The sequence below is a fragment of the Saccopteryx bilineata genome, chromosome 3 (assembly GCF_036850765.1).
Source record: "Saccopteryx bilineata isolate mSacBil1 chromosome 3, mSacBil1_pri_phased_curated, whole genome shotgun sequence".
Taxonomy (NCBI): Eukaryota; Metazoa; Chordata; class Mammalia; order Chiroptera; family Emballonuridae; genus Saccopteryx; species Saccopteryx bilineata.
The window spans coordinates 280,266,817-280,288,467 of record NC_089492.1 but is presented as its reverse complement, the minus strand read 5'-3'; the positions used below and the strand labels follow the sequence as shown (position 1 = coordinate 280,288,467).

At 53.9% G+C, this 21,651-nt stretch overlaps 1 protein-coding gene across 2 annotated transcripts in view; it reads right to left on the bottom strand.

Moving 5' to 3' along the window:
• Positions 1-20,019, bottom strand: part of IFFO2 (intermediate filament family orphan 2) — a 46,352-nt gene extending 26,333 nt beyond the window's left edge. The window contains exon 1 of one of the 2 annotated variants that reach the window (XM_066270289.1): positions 18,891-20,019. In XM_066270289.1, the coding sequence (XP_066126386.1) occupies positions 18,891-19,558 (668 nt within the window). In that variant the 5' untranslated portion in view covers positions 19,559-20,019. The remainder of the gene's footprint in view (positions 1-18,890) is intronic. The other variant, XM_066270286.1, reaches the window with a different exon arrangement.
• Between the last annotated feature and the right edge of the window lie 1,632 nt (positions 20,020-21,651).

Genomic DNA, 21,651 nt, shown 5'->3' with positions numbered 1-21,651 from the left:
TCCAGGCCTCACTCTCCTCATCTGTAAAATGGGAGAGAATGATGTCCACCTTAATTAAATGAGGATAGGCAAGCACAAACAGGCTCTCTGTGTGGTGGTGGGGAAATCACAGGACCTGGAAATGGGATCCCAGGATTTCAGAAAGGAACACTCAGAAGTCCAGGCCATTTGTAAATGAGAAGTCTGAAGCTCAGAGAGGTAAAGTGACGTGCCCAAGGCCACACAGTCAGACAGCGGCAGAGCAAGGACAGGAACCCAGAGCCCATGTGTGCCTCCTGCCATGCCACTGGTAAGGAGGACATTCCTGAGTAATCCCCAGGGAGGAAGAAGGGAAGAGTGACAAGGGCCCAGGAAAACAATTAATTATATATGGGGCTTGTGCAACTGCGGATGGGTCATGGCAGGCCCCGCCTGTGTGTGCAGCACCCTAATTGTCCTAAGTGGCCGGGAGGGTTGCAGGCACAGCAGGACAAACTGCCATCACCTGCACCAGAAGAGGGATTAGTGACTAAACACAGCTCAAGGGGACAAACTCATTACTTAACACCAGCCTGCTCTTGTTATGTGGGCGCTGACATTCAACTTGATGTGAACCAGTGGGGAGAACACAGGCTCCCCTCAACACACACGCGCACACACACACACACACACACACACACAGAACATTCCTCCCACCCAGCCACAGGGCTGGGCTTCCCCTCTCAGAGTAGAGACCAGTCAGTTCCCTCAAGAGGGGAGGGGGAATGAAATGGAACAGCTGCCCAGAGAACTTTCTGTGATGGCAAAGCCCCAGGCAGCTCCAATACTTGATATTGGAGCCTCTCTTTTCCTCACCCCTGTTTTGCTAATGGGGAAACTGAGGCTCACAGAGGTCAGGCAACTTGTCCAGGGTTATGTAATCATAATAGTTAACATCCAGCCCTGGCCAGATGACTCACTGGATAGAGTGTCAGGCTGGCGAATGGACATCCTGGGTTTGATTCCCAGTCAGGGTACACAAGAGAAAACAACCATCCGCTTTTCTCCCCTTCCCTCTCCCCCTTCTCTCCCTCATCCTTTCTGGCAGCCAGTGGCTCAACTGGTTCAAGCGTCGGCCCTGGACGCTGAGGATAGCTAGGTTGGTCCCAGTGTCAGCTTCAGGTGCTAAAAATAGCTCAGTTGATTCAAGCATCGGCCCCAGACAGGGTTTGCCAGGTGGATCTTAGTTGGGGCGCATGCGGGAGTCTGTCTCATTATCTTCCCTTCTCTCACTTAAAAAAAATAGTTAATATCATGAAATGTTAGCATTGATAAGCACTATTAGTTCATTTAATCCTCACAACAACCTTACAAGGTGTATACTATCATTATGCCATTTTATAGATGAGGAAACAGGCCCAGGGAAAAGAAACAACTTGTGCAAGGTCCAGAGCTTAAAAGTCGTTGACCTGGACTTGAATCCAGGCAGTCCAGCTCCAGGACCCACGCTCAGAACCCCAAGACTCACCTGCCACTGATCTCCTTGTAGGATGCTGGATTGGAACACAGGTCTCTCTTACCCCAAAGCCTGGGCTCCTTTCTCTGTGCCAGGTGGCCTCATAGTGGAAGGGAGGAGGTCCGAGAGTGTGCACCTCAGTTTCCTGGGGGTCAGACTGGGCCCCAAGTTGCATGACCTTCAAACTTCAAAAGTAAAGTGCAGAGGGCCCCATCCTGGGCTCTGACCACGGCCCCCAAAGTGAAGCTCTCCCCAAGCCGAGCCCAGCTGCCAGGCCCTCAGATGGGCAGGGAACCCTTCAAACACTACAGAGCCTCTGCTCCAGAGCCAGTCCCCCAAGCTGCCCAGATCCTGCCAGGTGCCCAGACCGGGGGAGGCAGAGGGTCACCAACTCCAACCCTCTCAAAGGACCAGCACAAGTTCTCTTCTCAAATCTGACTGGGCTTCTCTTCCCCTGAGACATGACCCTCCTGCCACACGACCCCTGGACTGGACTTAGCAAGAAGCCAAAAAGGAGATGGTCCAAGACAGAGGGAGCGAAGAAGCGGCCTGGGGGGAATGGGTGAGGCCCTTTACACCCATGCCCGCCCCTTGTCGACTTGGCCATCCCTTACGCTCTCTGATGTCAGACAGACTCAGCCACGCCCCAGCTGGTGATCTGGTAAAAGTGACTTTTACCTCTGTGAGCCTCTGTCTGTTTCCTCATCTATAAAATGGGGGTAATGACCATACCTTCCTCCCTGGGCTGTGAGGATTGTACAAGATCGTGAACACCGAGCATCACCATTATTCTGATCATCTTAGCAAGCAGGCCCCACCTCCAACTGCTTGGGGGCTGGGGGGCGGTGCTCTTCCAGGGCCCAAGGTCCTGGGCTTGGTGGAGATGTGACACTGGTCCCCTCAGAGGCTCCATCCTCTGGATTCCCTCTTCCCCACGCTGAGACTGGGGTGCTGTTTGGTACTCAGAGTCTTTAAGTGCCCCGCACATAGTAGGCCCTCAAGTGGTATTTATTGAACGAATGAGCTCATGGGCTGGGGCTATAGGGCAGAGCAGCAAGCAGAGCCCAGTATGACTCTGACTCCGCCTGCACTGACCCTGGGCCCATCCCTGCACCCTGAGACTCCTCTGCACCAGTAAGCTCTCGCCACCCCGGGGGGACTCAGGCTCTCCCTACTGCTGCCTCTAGTAGGTGACAGGCCAGCCGCCCCCAGGGCAGCCTGCCCAGGGGTGGGCCCCTTCCCAAGTTGCCTGGCCTGCTAGGGATAGACAGCTGGTCTACACCCACCCCAATAGACGTACAAAGGCCTCTTCCTGGTGACTTTGCCTTGGGACAGATGGAACACCAAGTGGCATCTGTCAAGCCAGATGGCCTGGTTGGCCTGAGGGGCCAGGACACCAGCTGGGAGTCTAGCCCCAGAAGGCAGAGCTGCTTAACCCCTTCCTGCCCCAGACGCCCACAGGAGCCAGTATCCCCTGGGCAACTTAACTGCTGTCATACACTAAGTTCTCCTGTCCTCCACCCTTGAAAGTGAGGGGTCTCCCCAGAGCCAAGAGGGGGACAGGGAAGCCATGAGATGAGAGGGAGCCAGGGGACAGGTGGGAGTGGAGGAGGCTGCTGCCCGGCTTTTAGGGCACGCCTGGACCTGCAGGGCTCAGAGGTCAGGCCTGGACCGCCAGGAATCTGCCAGCTCAAAGGGCAAGCAGGGGGCGGCACGGATCCTGGTCTGGGAGCCCTGTGGAGTGGAGACAGGTGGGGACAGCTGCTTTGCTTCCAGGACACTTGTCAGGGGCAGGGACCACCAGGCCAGAAGGCCACCAGCCAACTTTATCGGGCTGGAAAACCCACTCCCGGGCCAGACCCTGGAAACAGCACTGGCCTGTGAAGGAGGGGCCCAGCTCCGCCAGGCTGGCTGAATGGCGCAGACGCGTCACTCAAGCCTCAGTTTCTCCATCAGGAAAGGTGGGGTAAGGGTGATCCCTGGGCTCCAGGGCCACTTCCAGCTCAAAGGGTTCTATGATGCCAGGAGACGGAATGTGCCTCCCTGCTAGGAACCTGTGGATCTGAGAGGAAGGGAGGGAGGGACCGGCCAGATCCTTCCCACACAGAGCAGGCCCCAACCAGTGCGCATGAGTCAGGAGGGACTCAGGGGAAGAGTAAGCCTCAGAGGAGGCGGGATGGGGCTGCTGCCTCGAGAACTTGGGAAGGGTCACTACCAGGCAGTTGAAATCCACCAGCCCTTACTCTGTGGAAGGCTAAACAGGTGGAGAAGCTGCACATGGGATTAGGGCTAGTGATCAGGAAGCATTTCCCAAAGGAAAAAGGGACAAGGACACTGGAAGGCATATCTAGGGGAAGGCTCTGGAATGCTCTTCCAAGGCAGTAAGGTGTTTAAGTAGAGCCTGCAGTGGTCCTAGCCTCAAGGTGAAGAAGGAACAGATGACCTCTGGAGACCCCCCTGGGGACAGCAAGCCCTGTCCCCAAGGAACAGTAAAGCAGGGCCTCAGGGTCTTCACACTCAGGTGTCCAGCTAACCTGGCATTCCAAACAGACAAGTATGTCACCTCAGGCAGAGCACGGCCAAGCTTGGCCCCAGTCCCGGGCTGACATTCTGGTCCAGCCAGCATCTCTGCACGTCTCTCAGGACAGAGGCTGCAGAGGACTCCGGAAAAGCCAAGAACACATCAAAATAGCCACGGAGGGAGGGGCTGGCGAGAGGGTGGCCAGCCAGGACAGCAGAGGGGCGAGAACATGGGGCTGGGGTCCACAGACCTGGCGGTGAGTCCTAGCTGTGCCTCAACTTGCTGTGCAACCTTGGGAAAGTCACTGCCCCTCTCTGAAAAACTGTGCATTAGGGGAAAAACTAAACACTCTCTAAGGACTCTTCCAGCTTTGATTTAACAGTCACTTGGCAAGCTCTCTACAGACAGGAGTCTGCCTTTCTGGTCCATGCAGCATTATCCCCAGGGCCCAAACATAGGGCCTGAGTACAGGGGTCCCAAAAAGGATAGATGGATGGATGGATGGATGGATGGATGATAAAGTGGGGTAACTCCTGAACAAGAAGAGCAGAAGGTCCTACGCATCCCCTGGAATGGTTCCTTAACACCTGCCCAGAAGGCCTCTGGATAACTTTCTCATGCCTATAGATCCTTCCCTGTCCAATCTCCTCCTTGTAACTTGTACATACATGTGTACATACCCGCAGATGCATGGTTACATATGCAACACACACTCCAAGTATAGTGACCCAACTCTGAACCCTGAGAACAGAAATTAACACTATGGCCAGACAGCTTGGTTGGATGGAGCATCATCCTGATGCACAAAGGTTGCGGGTTCGATCCCTGGTCAGGGCATGTGCAGGAACAGATCAATGTTTCTCTCTTTTTCTCTCTCAAATCAATAAATAAATATTTTCAAAAAGAAATTAAAGCTAGGGATCCCCAAAGTCACAGGATTTACCTGCACTGGCCTTTCCCTAGGGCACCTCGACTTTCTGAAGTTACAGTTCCAAAGCTGAGTTTGAGAGAAACTCAACAGTGGTGGGACCGACCCAATGGGGATCTTTTAAGCCAGTAAGTCATTTCAGCTGCCGAGACTGTCTCCTCCTCTGGACAGCGGATGACCACAGCCACTCTTTAGGAGTGTCGTGATATCCAGAGGACACATCCATGAACTCTGACCTGTGACGGCACATGAGATACTCTTGGGAAACGGCGAGATGAGTATTACAGGATTGTGAGGTCCTGGCTTTCTTCTGGGAGAAGCTGAGAGAAAGCCAAGCCTCCCGGGCTCCTGGCTTGGGCCCCACGGTCCCTGCCACCTCCTTCCCACCTTGGGGGGTGATGTGCCTGCACTCAAACTGGGCAGAAGCTACAAAGCCGCCTTTGTCTGAGACGAAACCCTAAACCAGCTGCCCTGATGTCAACTCTGGAAAAACAATGCCAAGACAGCCTTCAACGTCACCTCTCCACCAAGATCTGGGAGCGAGCACTTTACCCACAAGGCCTCAGAGAGGCAGGCTGTGGGTGGAGGGGGACAGGAGCCATCTTCCTGTCACCTTCCGGAGGCTGGGCAGGCAAACGGCTGCCCCTCCGCCTGCTGAGGGGCTAGGCAGGACTCAGACCTCCAACTCCCGTACCTCAGCCCAAGGGCCAGAGCCAGGGCTATGCGGCCCATTTCTCAGCCTGGGAGACTGAGCCCGTCACTGTGACAGGAAGTACTCTGGAAGAGCCTGCCAGACCCAGGTTCGAATCCCAGCTCTGCCTCGGCCTCATGGTGAGACCTCAGGCCAGGGATGTGACCTCCTGAGGCTGCCTTCTCACCTGCACAAGGAGGTTAGAAGACAGGGACGGACACTCCAGGGGAGCCGGGACAGGAACAGACACCCCGCCCCTCCCTTCAAGTCCATTCTCCAACAGGCTACTGGGAGCTACAGGCTTCAGGGGACATGTGTCATAGACACGGCCTTGAAAGCTAGGTCTTGTCCTCCCAGTGACCCTGCACTGACAATTTGCTGGGGTGGGGGGAGAGGAGATATGATCTCCTCCTCACTGGCCAGGCAGGCGGCTGGGCTAGAGAAAGGAAGTGCCCTGAACACAAAGGGCCAGCCTGCAGCCAGAGGGGGGAGGGGGGAGTAGGCAGTTCCCACTGCACGGGCCTGGGGGCTGGGTAGGGCCAGGCTTGGGCAGGAGGGACAAGGCGAAACATCTGGCGGGCCAGCACCCCACTCAGCACTAGGCATGTACTATTTCACTGAAATACTGAAATATACTAACGACAACCTTGTGAGCTAATGCTGCATCCCCATTTTACAGATGAGAGAACTGAAGCTTAGGACGGTGATACGAATCCAGACATTCTCACTCCAGAGTTGCAGCTCCCACCCACCTGACGGCCCAGACCTTGAGCCCATAGTGTGCCCCAAGGACGAGTGAACAATGCAATTTCCTTTTAACCCTCTCCATGGACGTATCATGCTTTAAGGCACAGAAAGGGACAACCTAGGAGTTGGGGCTCCCTGAACTTGACATCAAGTTAATCCTGGCTCTGCCAGGAGCCTGCTGAGTCCGGGCCTCAGTTTCCCCAACTTAGGTTAAGTCCTGATGCTTCAAACGTTAGTATTTTTTCTAAGGCAAGTATAAAAGTAACATTAAGATTTTCCATGCAAAACTGTAAAGAGATCCAGACATACCCGTTGTCAGGCCATGCCCCCAGACTAAGGGCTCGGAAACATGGTGTTTGTGGGGGTTGGAGGGTCAGCCTTTATAGGTCACCCAACTCCAACATCCTCAGACCATCCAACAGCAGGGCTCTCCTGAGACAAGGGGGTAGGGATGGCCCTCACCCCCTTTTCACCAGGTTTCTCAACAACCTTTGTGGTTGTCATCTCATTTTATATAGAGGGAAACTGAGGCACAGAGCATTGGCGCAGCCAAGCATGTGGCTGGGAGACAGGGGTAGTAGGTTAATCAGTCAACACCCCAAGACTCCAAAGCCAGGCTGAGGCCAAGGAAGTGCCTTTAGTTATAAGGAGACAACAAGCCCATGGCGACCTCACATCTCCTCTGTAGGCTGAGAGAGCCCAGCACGAGCACTAAGGACCCAGATGTGGACCAAGGGGCTGGGCTGGGTCCCTGCGGACTCCAGCTGACAGGCTCCATGTTTCAGCTTTGCAGGGGTTTCTTCACTTCAAGCGTATAGGCCTCTGGGAGTTTTCAAAACCCTCTTTAAAATACTAGCAGCCCCAGAAGGATCCCCTCGTTCAAGGGTTTCAAATAAATCCTGAGATCTCGAGATGGCTGCTCTCTTTCCCTGGGCCTCACCTGCCACATGGTCAAGGGTATGTGAGTAGGGGCGTGGAGGAAAATATAATACTAAAGGGTAAACACTCAGACCTTTTAAAAAAGACAAAAGGGCCGGCCTGACCTGTGGTGGCGCAGTGGATAAAGCGTCGACCTGGAAATGCTCAGGTCGCCGGTTCGAAACACTGGGCTTGCCTGGTCAAGGCACATACGGGAGTTGATGCTTCCAGCTCCTCCCCCCCTTCTCTCTCTCTGTCTCTCCTCTCTCTCTCTCTCTCTCTCTCTCTCTCTCTCTCTCTCTCTCTGTCTCTCCCTCTCCTCTCTAAAATGAATAAATAAAAAATTAAAAAAAAAAAGACAAAAGGCACATCTAGTCATCTGGAATGATGGGGTAATGACATTGCCTGGTAGCAGGGAATGAGTTAAATGATCTGCACAGCCTCCAACCCTCTGGGCCTGCCAGGGGGTAAGAGGAAGTCACAGGTGTGATGGGGAAGGGACTGGCAGGGCAGTCAGGCTGGGGGAGATGAGGGGAGCGGCTTAGCCTCCTGCCCCAACTCTCCACCCTGTGTCTAATCCTGGGCCCAGACCTTGGTGGGGGCTGGGGGCTAGGGGCTGAGGTCCTCCATGACCAGCATGGACCTCCAAGACCTGCAACTAGCCTCTCACCAGGCAGCCTCCCCTGGCCTCCACCATGATGGACAAGGGGTAGTACAAAGGGTCTGCGGTGGCCGGAGGCAGGGTCCTGACCTCAGGACCACAGAGTGTAGACAGAGGCCCCCAGACACATGCTCGCAGGCACGCACACACGGGCTCACAAAGCCCCAGCAGAACACAAAGAGAACCCGGCATCAGACAGAAGGGTGGGGGTGGGGGACAGGGCCCCCCCCCGTCACAGCCCCCCATGGCCTCAGATGAAGGACAGGGCAGGGGTGAGAGAGCCAGCCAAGAGAGCAGAGCCCGAAACAAGAAAAGAGAGAGGATGCGAGCTAGCAAACAGAACAAAGACGGCCAAGGCCACAGGGAGGGCAGGAGAACGAGAAAGGGAAGAGGGAAGAGCGGGCAGGCCAGGCTGGCCCTGTCCCAACTCAGGCCTGCGCACAAGGAACCAGCTCTAGACCAGGCACCAGCACAGCAGTCTCCCCTCCGGGCCTTTGCACAAGCTGTTCTCTCTACCTAGAGCACCCTCCCCTTTCCCTTGAACTCTTACTGCACCTTCAGAACACAACTCGGTGACGTCTCTTCCAGGAAGCCTGCTGTAACTGGCCCTAACCCGGTGCAGGTGCCTTCCAGAATCCAACGTCCCATCCAGCTCCCACCCAGAACTCAAAGGCTCTCTGGTCCTGTGGTCTGACTTTGCAATGCTTCTCCCAAAGCTATTCCAGTCCCAGTCCCCCCACCGTCCCCTCAGATGGCCTTCTGCCCATTAGCATGGCAGGCCAGGGGCAAAAAGGAAGCCCTGGGAAGATACACCGACCCTGCCCGGAGAGGAGCCTGTCTGCCGGGGAATTTCACAAAGTCCACTTAGACCAGCAGCTCTTCCCCTCCCCCAGGACGGCAAACAGGCGGCAGCAAGCCAAGAACCGTCTTAAATAACCCAAGTAATAAAAATGGCCAGTTAAAAGAGGGCGGAAGGCAGTGTCTCCACTGCGGGGGCGTCTCTCCATGGAACAGCAGATGAGGGGGTGCTATGTGAACCTGCACTTCCGAAGTCAGAGCACGCAGGCCAGAGAGCGCTGAGCAAGCATCTCAGAGACACAGCGTGGAGACAGCCCCGGCCCAGCGCAGCCGCAGCCGCGCCACGTGCAGGGGGCTCCTGCCCAGGCCGGGGTCCCAGTGCCATCCAATCCCCGCCTCTGCTTCTCTCCCCAGAACACCCTGCCTCATCTAATACCTGGTTGCCACAGCAGCTGCCATCATCCCATTGGGTCCATGCGATATGACTGTCCCCATTAGGCAGATAAGGAAACAGGGCTCAGGGGAGGTGGGAATATAAATGCAAAGGGAGGAGGAGGGGGCAACTCATGGAGCTTTGAGTAGCTCTCAGTCGCACAGGAAGTTGGAAAAGAAACAACAGTGTAGGTAGGACCCAGGGATTCATAGTCTCCTCCCCTACACAGCAATCAACCGTTTATAAAGTGCTTCCGCAGGAATCACTTCATTTAATCTTCCAAACAGCCCCACGAAGTCAGATTAATCACTTCCATTTCACAGATGCTAAAACTAAGGCTCAGAGCACGAACATACTTGCAATAAGCATGCCCCTTCCTGGGTGGGATCTGGCACCTGACTTCCTGGGTTCGGATTTTGGCTTGCTGCTTACAAGCTGTGTCTTGGCCTAATTCCCTATTGTCTCTGTGGCTCAGTTTCAGCATCTCCAAAATGGGCTAATGATAGTACCCAACTTAGAAGGTTATTATGAGGTTACACGAGTTGAAGATAAATTGCTTTAAATGGAGCCTGGCGAAAAAAAAAAAAAAAAAAAAGTAAGTACTATACTAATAATTGTTTAATAAATTAATTGACTAAGAAATATTTATTGTGCCCCTAGTATTCATAGGCACTATTTGAGCAGGTTCTTGTCATGTGGTACTGTCACATCTGCCGTGTGCCCAGTCTCTGATCTCCTGAGGGAAGGGGCTGCTGTGGTGGGCACCCAGCCACTGTCAAGAGAACGAAACCTTGGCTTCTCAGACATCCACACCCTGTGGTCTCATCTTCCCCAACAGGAAGCACTGGATCACTGTGACAAGTTCCCTGTACCCTGGCAAAGATCACAGCACCAACAGAAAGCAAAAGTTAAAGAGACCTGAGCCCCAGAGTGGAGGCTGGCTTCTCTCCCACCACCAGGATTCCCAATCTCTCCTGCCTGTGATCAGCGTGAAGCCCCGGCCACTTCCCGAGCACCTAGGCGTTGGCCGTGATAAAAGGAGCACGGAATCAGAGTGTGTGAGACCTACATCAAGCCCTTTGCTATATGAGTTGGGGCAAGCTACTTTTCCTCTGAGCCTTCATTTCCATCCTGCAGAGTTTAAATCAGATCGCGTGGAAAGTGCCAGACAGGTAATAATAATTCATGTTCCTTGCATTCCATCCCTTCCCCTGCAGGCCTGCCAGCCCAGGTGCACTACCCTCTTTGGCTGAGATGAAGAACTCTCCTATCCAGAGTCGGGTCCCCAAAGAACTGGAGAGATGGACGGCTCAGGATGATGGCCCAGGAGGCTTATCTGCATGCCACTCAAGAAAGAGGACACTTTCACTGGCTTCTCAAGAAAGAGGTATTGTAAAGTGACAGCAGGAAGTCTTCCTAGAGTAGCAGCCACCTCCTGTTCTGCCACCAGCCATGGCAATATTGTGACAGGTGCCGGGAAGACCCCTGTGCCTCAGCCTGCCTTCTGCCTGCCGCAAATGGCAGGGGACAAGGCCAGCCTGTGTCTCCCCGGGGAGAGCACTGAACATGGGGTCTGATGACCCAGCTGGAACTTGCTGCAAACCTGGGCCAGATCCCTTCACCTCTCTGAACCTGTCATCTATAAAAGGGGCATACTCAATTCTCACCTCTGGAGTTTACTCAAATAATTAAATCTCACTTATTTAAAGAAGTTATCACAGAGCTTGGTACATAGTAGTGCTCAGTTGATGCCGGCTATTAAGTCATGATTACTGGTTTTTAAACCTTTTTTCTTTTTCAAAATGGTTTCACACTCCATTATTTCAAATAATTTTTTTTTCATCAACCCCGGGAAGCAGAACTCATAAGAAACCTTACCCTTTGTTTACAGAGCGACAAACACAGATGCAAGAGATTAGGTGTCCTGTGCAGAATCCAGACTACTCCAATAAAGTTACAGAGAGAACAGTCTTCACAGAGTACTGGGTAAGCCCATTTTCCCACTGCCCCATTCCCAGATGGACAACAGGAAGCTCAGGTCACCCCACGGACAAGCCAGGACCACAACCTGGACTTCACAGAGCTCTAACTGTCCCATGCCACCACCCAGGGGGCTCAGCCAGGCCACAGCCCCTCAAGGGAACCAGAGTTATATACCAGGTCTACTAATAGGTGACAACTACTCTCTCTTGTACCAGGAACTAGAGTAAGAAACCACATCCTGCCCAGGAAACCAAGCACCCCGTGCCCACTAAAGGCAGGATGGCAGCCTGGCAGGTGAGCAGCACCATCAGAAATCTTCATCAGCCTCCCATCTGGCCAGAATTTTCTAAGTATCTCACAGCTGGCAATGCCAAGAGGCTACACAACCCCCAGAGGCTGCCAACAAGGGCATGGACCACCCTCCTCCCAGTTTCCAGCTTGGTTCTCAAATTCTCACAAAGCTGGCACCACTCACTGCTGAGGGTACCCATCCTTCTGCCTGTGAAATCTTGCCATGTAACTCTTGAACTTCACCATTTACAAAGAGCTGTCACTGTGTGAGCCCATTGTACTTCTCCCACCAACTTGGGACACGGAGTTCAGCATCCCCCGTTTCCAGATAAGGAAATGAGGCTCAGAGAGGCAAAGTGATTAGCCTGAGCTTGCCCAGCTTTGACTCCGGTGCTCAATACCCAGCATCTGGCACCAGGCAATGGATGTTGATTCAAACTTGCTGCGCTGACGTGGCAGGACTGGAGCACGGGTCTTCCAACTCCAAGCCCAAACCACCCTTCCCTCCACAAGCTGCAAGTCCTCGAATGTAGAGTCCATGCTGGTCACCCAGGCCACCTGTGCCTTACATCCCCTGGCCCCACTGAGGCCCACCAGCACACAGCAGCTAGGCACAACGCCTCCCTCACTGCACAAGGACTCGCTCAGGGGGGAGTCTGCCAGGCCCTAGCTGGGATCTGCGACTACAGGATGAAGAAGACAGACCCAGAGCCTGCCCTGCAGAGCTTACAGTGGGCGGGGGGTGCAGACACACCACAGGCGATTACGATTCAGGGTGCAGGGTGCTGTGATGGGGGCGGCAGTGGGTGCCCAGAAATGCCCCATTGAAGGAAGTCAGAGAAGAGCAACACATCCTAATCCCAACACAGGGCCAACAGGCCTGCCTGCTCCCTGTCCCAGGCTGTCAGCCACCCGTGACATGGGGAATAAACGTAACACCATCCCAGCTACATCTCTGCGATGTGATCAAACGCCAGGACTCCAAACACAAAGCCCACACAGCCTCCGGAATAACCCATCCATGGCACGGGTTAAATCAGTTCCCCTGGAAGTAAGCGCATCGCCCTGCAACTCAAGCGTGCTCAAATTCTGGGTCTACCCTTCTGTGTCCTTCAAATATCGGCACGTGTGGGGACGCTGCCACAGGCCTGGAGAGGGAGTCTGAGTGCGTGCGTGCGTGCGTGCGTGCGTGTGTGTGTGTGTGTGTGTGTGAACCTCGCAGCATCCGGTGGCGGAGGCCGAGGAGAAGGCCCCGCCCCGCATTCCTGGGAGGAGGAATCTTCAGCGTCAGCTGTCTCCTAGCCTCTTCTGCTTCCTTTTCTTTTCTAGGACCTCATCCCCCCCTCCCTCGAGCTTAAGGCTCTGAAAATCCCTCCCAAATTTGTCCCCAGAGAGAATGCCAGCGCGGCAAGGAGACTCTGGAATACTGAGGAGCTAGATGGAAGCGGGTTGTGCGTTTCTTTTAAAGGAGGTTGGGGGGGGGGGGGGGCGAGAAGAGGGCAGAGATTTCCGGAGGCACAAATCAACCGCCAAGAGTAGAAAGAACACCCTTCTTAGATGCTGGACAAAGAAGTAGCCCTTTTCCCCTCCGCCCCCAACCATCTTGGCGCCTTCCACAGGGCAGAGAGAGTGGCGACATGTCCTGAAATGGATGTGTTGGGCAGTCCAGCTCTGTACTGAGAAACCTCTATAAACGAAGAGAACAGATGTCGTGGGGAGAAGGACAGGGTGGGCTGGGGAGGGGGCATAGGGGGCCCACCAAGGACCTGGTGCCCAAACACGTGAGCTCATGGATTCCTCCCCGGATCTCTGAGGAAGCAACAGTCTTCTCCCTCTTTTACAGAAAGTGGAGGCTCAGGCAGCTCAGAGAGGCCAAGCAATTGCCCGGAGTCACACAGAGAGTGTCCAAGCAGGGACTCAAACGCTCTTTTCACCATCCCAGACTGCCTCCCGGGAAAATCAGAAATAAAGAAGCCACATTAGTGGCAGCTTCAGAAATGACCAACGTGTCCACAGAAATGACACAAACAAAGCCCTCCGACCGGCTCTCGGAGGCAGTCTTCTGGCTTCGGGATGTTCAGGCTGACCTCGACCTGCTCAAGGGTCTCCCGGGGTGTGACAGGGAAAGGCAGGGGACACTGCAGCTGGCTCACCCACCACCCCCTCTTAGAGCCCTCTATTCGGGCTGACAGCCCAGACCCTTCCAGTTCACAATCAGAAATAGCTATGACAAAAGTCCTTTCCATCCCTGAAAGTGGCTTTTTAGAAAATGCTTAAAGGCAAACACACAAAAAGGTGACAAAAGCTCTTCCAAGCTCCTAGCTCAGGCAGATGATGGCATCACCTCGGAGCCGTGAGGATAGCTCTCAAGGGCAGACAGGTCTGCCCATGTGGTTCTGTGGGTCAGTCCCTTCTGGGCCTCAGTTTCCCCATCTCAGCTGAATGAGTGATTTTTTTTTTCTTTCTTAACTGCAGAACCCTGTTTTCCAACTGAATCTTCCCCAGAATATCAATTGCAGAGTCACAGAAATGGAACTGCTGTGGCTGGCATGGGATCCCAGGAGCTCAGCCCCCCCATTGTCCCCAGAATCACCCCAAGGCTCCAAAGGGCCTACCTAAAAAGCACCAGATTAAATGACCGTGGTCCCATACTCCCTCCTGGCTCTCCAATGAAGTTCTGGTCACCGCAGCTACCAGGGAAAAACAAACTAAGCCCTTCGTGCTGACTTGAGTCAGGGGCACAGACACTTGGCAAACCACAGGGGAATAAAAAAAACCCACCCAGTTCCAAACCACGCTGGGCCGGAGTCAGGACAGGGGGAGACCCAGCATATCATCCCAGGAGGCAGAAAGGACAGCCTTGACCCAAGCCCCTCCAAGTCACAGACCCAAAGCATAGAGCGAGCTGGGAGGGATCACCCTTGTGTAAAGGGGGAGCGCTTAAGGTTCAGAGAGAGATGCAAGTGGCCTAAAGTCACACAGCACGTGGTGGCAGAGCCCGACCTGAAGGCTGGGTCTCTTGGATGCCAATTCAGAGAATGTTCTATTTGTTTAAAGTTCAGAGATTCAGCCGGACTCTCCCAGGGGAAAGCCCCCAGCTTGTAAACTCAGAACAGGATATCTTGGTGGCACTGCATGGTGACAGAGCAGAGTCATTTGTTTTGGTTTCCGAATCAATGCTTGACAACCTTGTCAGTGTTACAGTTTCGGCAACCACATATCCACCCCCACTCCCCATAAAGAGCTCAGCGCTGATTGGACCAAGGCAAAACCAAAGCAGCAGGGAGCAGGGCCAGGGCCCCACTGGGCCACGGGCTCCGGTTTAGGTTGAGTCCCGTACTACTGACGGCACGTGAGATGATATGAGGTGGTAAACAGGTGACCTTTCCCATTTAAACTGCATTGACTACACAGGTGAACGGATAAAACAAATGTGGTCTACCCCTACGGTGGAATGTCATTCTGCAACATGAGGGAATGTACTACTGATATGCGCTACAACAGGACGAATCTCAAAAACATTATCTAAGGGAGAGAAACCAGACACAAAAGACTACCTTGCACATGATTCCACTCCCAGGAAATGTCCAGGAAGGGCAAACCTAGGGACACAGAAAGCAGATGGGCCGCAGCCTGAGCTGTGGCAGGAGTGGGGATTAACTGCAAAGGGGCCTGAAGGATCTTTCGGGGGGTGATGCAAGAGTTCCAAAACGGACTGTGGTGATGGTTGCACAATTCTGTGGATTTACGAAAAATCATTGAGTGTTACGCTTAAATATGAGAGGGTTTTATGATATGTAAATTATACCTCAATAAAGCTGTTACAAATATCTTACATAAGAAAAAATATAGGTGGTGGTATGTGGATATGGCCACAAGTCATGGAGGTGGAACCCCAAAAGTCTTCAACTTGGAGAACACTGAGCTACACATCCAAGGCCGCCCTTTGGGGAAACAAATGGGCTCTCGGAGCTGTGAGCAGCTCCGGCTGGACCAGAGGAAACCCTGGAGCCTTTCCTTTCAGGGCATAGGCTCCTCCCGATGCTCCCTGCTTGGGGCTCCACACTAAACATCCATGAAGGGCCTGAAGCCTTCGGTGGCCAACAGCCCGGGCAAATACCTTGGTCTCATGCCTCAGCCTATGACTTCTCTTATGGACAGGAAATCAGAAGTGGGCTGGGAGCTGAAACCAGATTTCTATATGGCCAAGGCCAGGAAGACCCGTTGAGATAGATCATCTTGTCCAGCGGTATTTAAACTTTTTATAAAGTGGATCACATGCCCACCCTCCTCACAAAGCAAAATTCTTGTGAGAAAGCAGACTGCAGGAACAAGTACAACCAGAATGTTACTTGTGTAAATTTATATTGCTGGTTCAAATATGTAACCTACTCTGAATTCAATCTCCGAGGCTGATGAGGCTATTTTGATCCATTAATATTAGCATTGGGATCATGGATGACAGTTCCATATTCCGTTTAATTTTATCTCCAGTTTTGGCTGCAGAGTATTAAGAAAATCCTGACTCACACAGATTCGTAGCTACAAAGAGGTATAGCTCTCAGTAGTTTGCTTTGTAATCTCAAAATACTCTTCAGACAAACAGAGACAGCCAAATAAAGGCTTTCGTTTGAGTCCAACTACTAACAAGTTAGTGTGTGAACTTTGATGAGTTAACATTAAGAACTTAAAAGTGCCCTGGCCGGTTGGCTCAGTGGTAGAGCGTCGGCCTGGTGTGCAGAAGTCCCAGGTTTGATTCCCGGCCAGGGCACACAGGAGAAGCGCCCATCTGCTTCTCCACTCCTCCCCCTCTCCTTCCTCTCTGTCTCTCTCTTCCTCTCCCGCAGCCAAGGCTCCATTGGAGCAAAGATGGCCCGGGCACTGGGGATGGCTCCTTGGCCTCTGCCCCAGGCTCTAGAGTGGCTCTGGTCGCAACAGAGCGACGCCCCGGAGGGGCAGAGCATCGCCCCCTGGTGGGCAGAGCGTCGCCCCCTGGTGGGCGTGCCAGGTGGATCCCGGTCGGGCACATGCGGGAGTCTGTCTGACTGTCTCTCCCCGTTTCCAGCTTCAGAAAGATGCAAAAAAAAAAAAAAAAAAAAGAACTTAAAAGTGAGTGAGCACATTTTTATGATCATATTAACATTTTAATATATTTTAAATATTAATTTTTATTTACTATTCAAGGAACCCCTAAGGCAGTGGTCGGCAAACCGCGGCTCAAGAGCCACATGTGGCTCAATCAGATTGAGGACGTTTTTAGCAAAGGCCAGCTTAGGAGTACCCTAATTAAGTTAATAACAATGTACCTACCTATATAGTTTAAGTTTAAAGACTTTGGCTCTCAAAAGAAATTTCAATCGTTGTACTGATGATATTTGGCTCTGTTGACTAATGAGTTTGCCGACCACTGCCCTAAGGCATCTCTGAGGAAGCTTGGGGCTGGAAGATGATATACCACCCACCTCTCCCTTTACAGATAAAGAAACTGAGGCCCAAGTACAGGAGTACACTAGCTTTGGAAACGCCCAACTTGAGCCCTGAATCAACTTCAGAAAAGGTGCGTCTCCCCAATCCATGAAAAAATGAAGGACGAGAAGGTACACACACATCGCAGCGGGCGGGAAAACAGACACCCACACTCCACCTGTCCCAGCAGCACCCGTCTCATTCCAGGCCTGCAGTAGAAGCTGACATCACAGCCCACACCCTGAGCGCAAATTAAACAGAGCATTTCTCAACGCCAACCTACCTCCCTTTAAGACTGGGCATAGTTTTTCCATCTCCTTAGTAGCCAGGTCCAAGAAGCACACACACAATAAAACAAACACAACACAAGCCTGGGGCATGACGACACAATCAACAGTGGCAGACAGAAGAGCCCATCCCTTTGAGTTTCACCATCAAGAGCAAGGGCCTGTTTCCCTACCCCACCCACCCCCAGTGAAGCTGCCCACAGGAGCAGAGAGGTGGCCTTCCCATGGCAGGGCACCAGGCCATTCTTAAGATCTCAACAGAGGCAACCAGCCCAGAAGAGTAGCTAGTATACAGCAGGAAGACTTCCCCCCAGAAAACCAGGCCCCACATGAGAGAGCTCTGAGACTCCAGGCATCTGTTCCCTGCTAACTTGACAAAGAGTCTACCATCTTTAATGGCATCAACCTGATCATGTTTTACCTTCCAAAAAGCATCACCATCCTACTTTCCCCTCATGCAACTGTGGGTGAATTTCATTATTCTATATCTCTGATGGGCAAACAGGTTTCCAAGTGATTCCACAGTCTCAATGGCAGGTGATAGAGCTGACACTTGACCAGTAGAAAAAAAGGAGGGAGACCCACGGCCAGCTCACTGGGCAGACTTCTGTGCTCAGGTGAGTACCAGGACTCAAGGCATGGAAGAAAAGATCCTTCTCAGCACATCCTCCAAATCCAGTCCAGAGCCAAGGTTCCTAATGCAGAGTTGCCAAGCCCAAGATGCTACAGACAGACCCCTCTCCTTCTACTGGAAAGTGGAGCAGACATTACAATCAGCCAGGCTGTAGGCAAGAAACAATATTAGTTTCCCACCTAGGGAATCGGGGCTGGGTACAAATGTACTGGCCAGTCCTACAGGTAGTCTGCCCCACACTCTACTCAGAGATGGTGGTCTCAGTCCATTCAATGTTCATTCTCCCAGTCCAAGGTACTTCCTTCTGCGGGCCTTAAGGGTTGAGCTTGTTGGGGCCCAAAAACCCACAACAAAAGTGGGGGAGGAGTAAAGGGAGGTGTTTTTAAAAGCTTGTGGCCAATCTGATGTGGGTCTGGTTATCCAGTACAGCCAGCTGGATCTTACAAGGCTGGAGCAAGAAGGCATATCCTAGCCCCAGTGGGTAGAGAGAGATCCATTTTCAAATACATTATCTCATTTAATTCAAGGAGCAAAAGGTCGGTGGGTCACTTAACAGTTTTTTCCTGTCACCTATGGAGGGAGGAGAGCACACCTCCACATCCTTGTGAAAGTACCTAGACTGGGAGACAGACTAGCCAGGAGTACTTAAAATCAATAGTTCAAATCCTGGTGTCACCACATAATTAGCCAAGACACCTTACTCAAATCACTTGCATCTCTATGCCTTAGTTTCCTAGTTTATAAAACGATGATAAAATGTCCAACACTCTGTGTTGCCGTGGGAATTAAATGAAATTATTCAAAATACTGATGATTATTTTGTCACCTACAAAACAATGTGACTGGTACGAGGACTCAGAGGTGTCCTCTGCTGTGGTCAGCGCCCGCCCCCATTCTCGGAACTAGAAAACTAGGTTTTCCAAGCGTGTGCAAGGTGCTTTGCAGTTTCCAGCCCACCTGCTAAGACCAACTGGCTGCAACCAGGCCCGCCCCCCCCCCCCCCCCCCCCGAACACACACATTCCGCGGCCGCTGGGGGAGAGGCGGGGCCGCACTCACCTCCGCTTGTACTCATCGCGCTCGCGCTTCACCTTGGCCAGCACGTTGTAGAGCGCGCGGATCTCGGGTGTGATGGTGTCGATCTGTACGCCCACGCCGTCGGGGTGCACCCACGACACGCCGGGGCCCTGCACCGTCTCCACGCCACCGCCGCCCGTGCGCCGCACCTGCGTGTAGCTCCAGATGGTCCCAGGCAGGCGGCCGTAATACTGCGGATGAGAGCCGCCGCCGGGGAGCAGGCCGCCCAGGGCCACGGTGTTGGCGTTGGTGCCGGCCGCCGCGCCGCTGCCAATGCCGTGCCCACTACCGGACACGGGTGGCCGTAGCAGATCCGGCCCGGTCTGCACGGCCTGCTCGCGGGAGAAGGTCTTGTAGCGCAGCCGCCGCTCGCGCTCGCTCTGCTGCTGCTCTAGCTGCTTCTCCAGAAGCCGGTTACGCCGCTCCAGTTCGTGCACCTTGGCCAGGAAGCAGCGGAAACGCACATTGAGGCCCTTCAAGAGGTGGATGTTGGAGCCCAGGTCGTCCCGCAGCGCCGCAGTCACCGGCGATGGCCCTGGCCCGGCCCCGCCGCCGCCGCCGCCCCCGCCGGGGCAGCCCCCGCCGCTGCCACCGCCCGGCGGGCAGCCGAAGGCCAAAGCCATCTCTCCGAACAGCAACGAATTCACCATGCGCCGGCTGCGCAGCTCAGGGGCCCGGGCCCGCGGCTCCAAGGGAGGCTCCAGCTCCAAGCAAGGTTCCCGGCGCGGCCGGGCCAGGTTGGGAGCGGGTTCCAGCGTGGCCGGCCGGGTGGTTTCCAGATGCTCTCCAGATGCGGCCTCCGCAGCGACTGCGAGCCGAACCGCCCCCGGATGTGGGCACGGAGGCAAGGAACGCGACTCAGGCTGCTATGGAGGCCGCGGCGGCTGTGCGAGGTAGCGAGGGTCGCGGATACCGGCGCCGGGGCTGTCAGAAGCGATGTGGAAGCGCCGCGGTAGCGGCGCGCAGAGGACTCTTGGCCGGCACTGCCCCTCTGCGGCGGGCCCCGCCCACTGCAGACATAGACCCCGCCTCCACAGTCGCCCCGCCCACCGGCTCCTGCGGCCCTTCTCGAGCCCCTGGCCCCGCCCCCGACACCCGCAGCGCCCGGCCCAGCCCACGGTTTTGTGACTCCTCCCACTCCCGGGCCGCGGCGTTCTCGGCTCCAATGAACAGTTGCCTGCAGCTCTGGCCCCTCCCACGTCCCACTGGACCACGCCTCTCCTGCGCGGGGTCTTGCTGCCCGGTGCAGCGGGGATTCTTTGCCGGGGGACGCAGACCGCACAGCTACCCCAGGCACATGGTTAGCTGAAGCCGCCGCAGAGCCAGCCCGGCCTCTTAAAGGGACCTGCAGTCTCGGCAGCGCTCGTTTCTCCCTTTACGTAGCCCTCTCCCCCACGTCCTCAGGAAAGGAGGTTCTGCTTATTTCCCACCCCAATTCCTCGGGCCTCAGATTCCCATGGGGTACGGAAGACTTCAACCTATAAGGGCTGGGGACCATAGCATCCGAAGGCGCATCGGCACCTCACCCCCACTTCAGCCTGGGAGGCTTAAATCGACCTTCCCAGGATGAGGCCGCTCTTCCGCCGGCACGCTCCCCACGCGGTGGACCCAGGCGGGCGCCTGGACTGCTTGCCCCTAAGATCCGTCATGCACTGCAGAGCCCTCCAGTCCCCGGGTACACGGAGGCGCCACGCCGATTGGGGGTGGGGGCTGGGGGGTGGTGAGACGGAGAGAAGACCATTCCGGAATACGAAACCAGCCTGTTCGGCTTGAGCTGTTGTCGCTCCCCTGCTGAGAAAGATCTCCTCTCTATCGTGTCACACTCATCCGTGGAGATGTACCTGACCCCAGAGCTGGGGGTTCATTTCATTGAGCCGTTTAGGGGACAACACGGGGGAGGACCCAGTATGGAGGGCGGAGCCAACCCGAGGACACATTCATTCATTCTTACATTCATTCAAACGCTTTCAGATCTCCCACTCTAAAGACCAAGTTCTCCAAGTCTGGTGTCTCTAGAATCAATTTGCAAACACCTATCATTTTCTCAATGGTAATAATAGCTCCCATTATTGAGTGCTGAATATATGTCAGATGCCATGCTTAGTTATTCTCCCCATTTTACAAAGGTCACTGAGACCAGAGGAGTAGCAAGCAGTCCAAAAGTGCATGCTCTAACTGTCCTTCCGGTTCTGCTGGCTTCTTGTCCATTTCCCCAGTTGATCCTCTCCACAAACCTCAGAAGGGAGGTGGGGGTTCAAACCCCCACCTTTGAACGCCTGTGGGTTGTGCTGTGTGCACTTAGCCAGATATGTGGCATGTTCTAGATTCTTCTGGACACTTTTTTGAATTGCAATTTAATATTTGTCTTGTTATTAATTTTTGTGTTTGTTTTGTCTCATTGTGTATGAGCTTGAGGGCAGGTACCCTGTTTTACAGGGACAATGGCTTAGTGTTCTCAGTTACAAAAGAGACACAAAGGTGATATGGGCTTGCTCTAGGGTGAGGTCAAGGCTGTGATGTTAGTATGCTGTTTTTGATTCAGTCACAAGAGCAAACCCTCCACATGTTTTCTTCCCTCACCCCAGCTCCTTTCTTCCTTCCAAAACAAGCTCACTTGAACAACAGGCAGCATGAAACTGGCCTGTCCTGAAACCTTTCTCTGTTTATCCCAACCCACTGTGGTCACTGCTCTTTATTTACTCTTTGTTCTCTCCTCTCTTGGTGATTTTCTTGTTTACCTAAC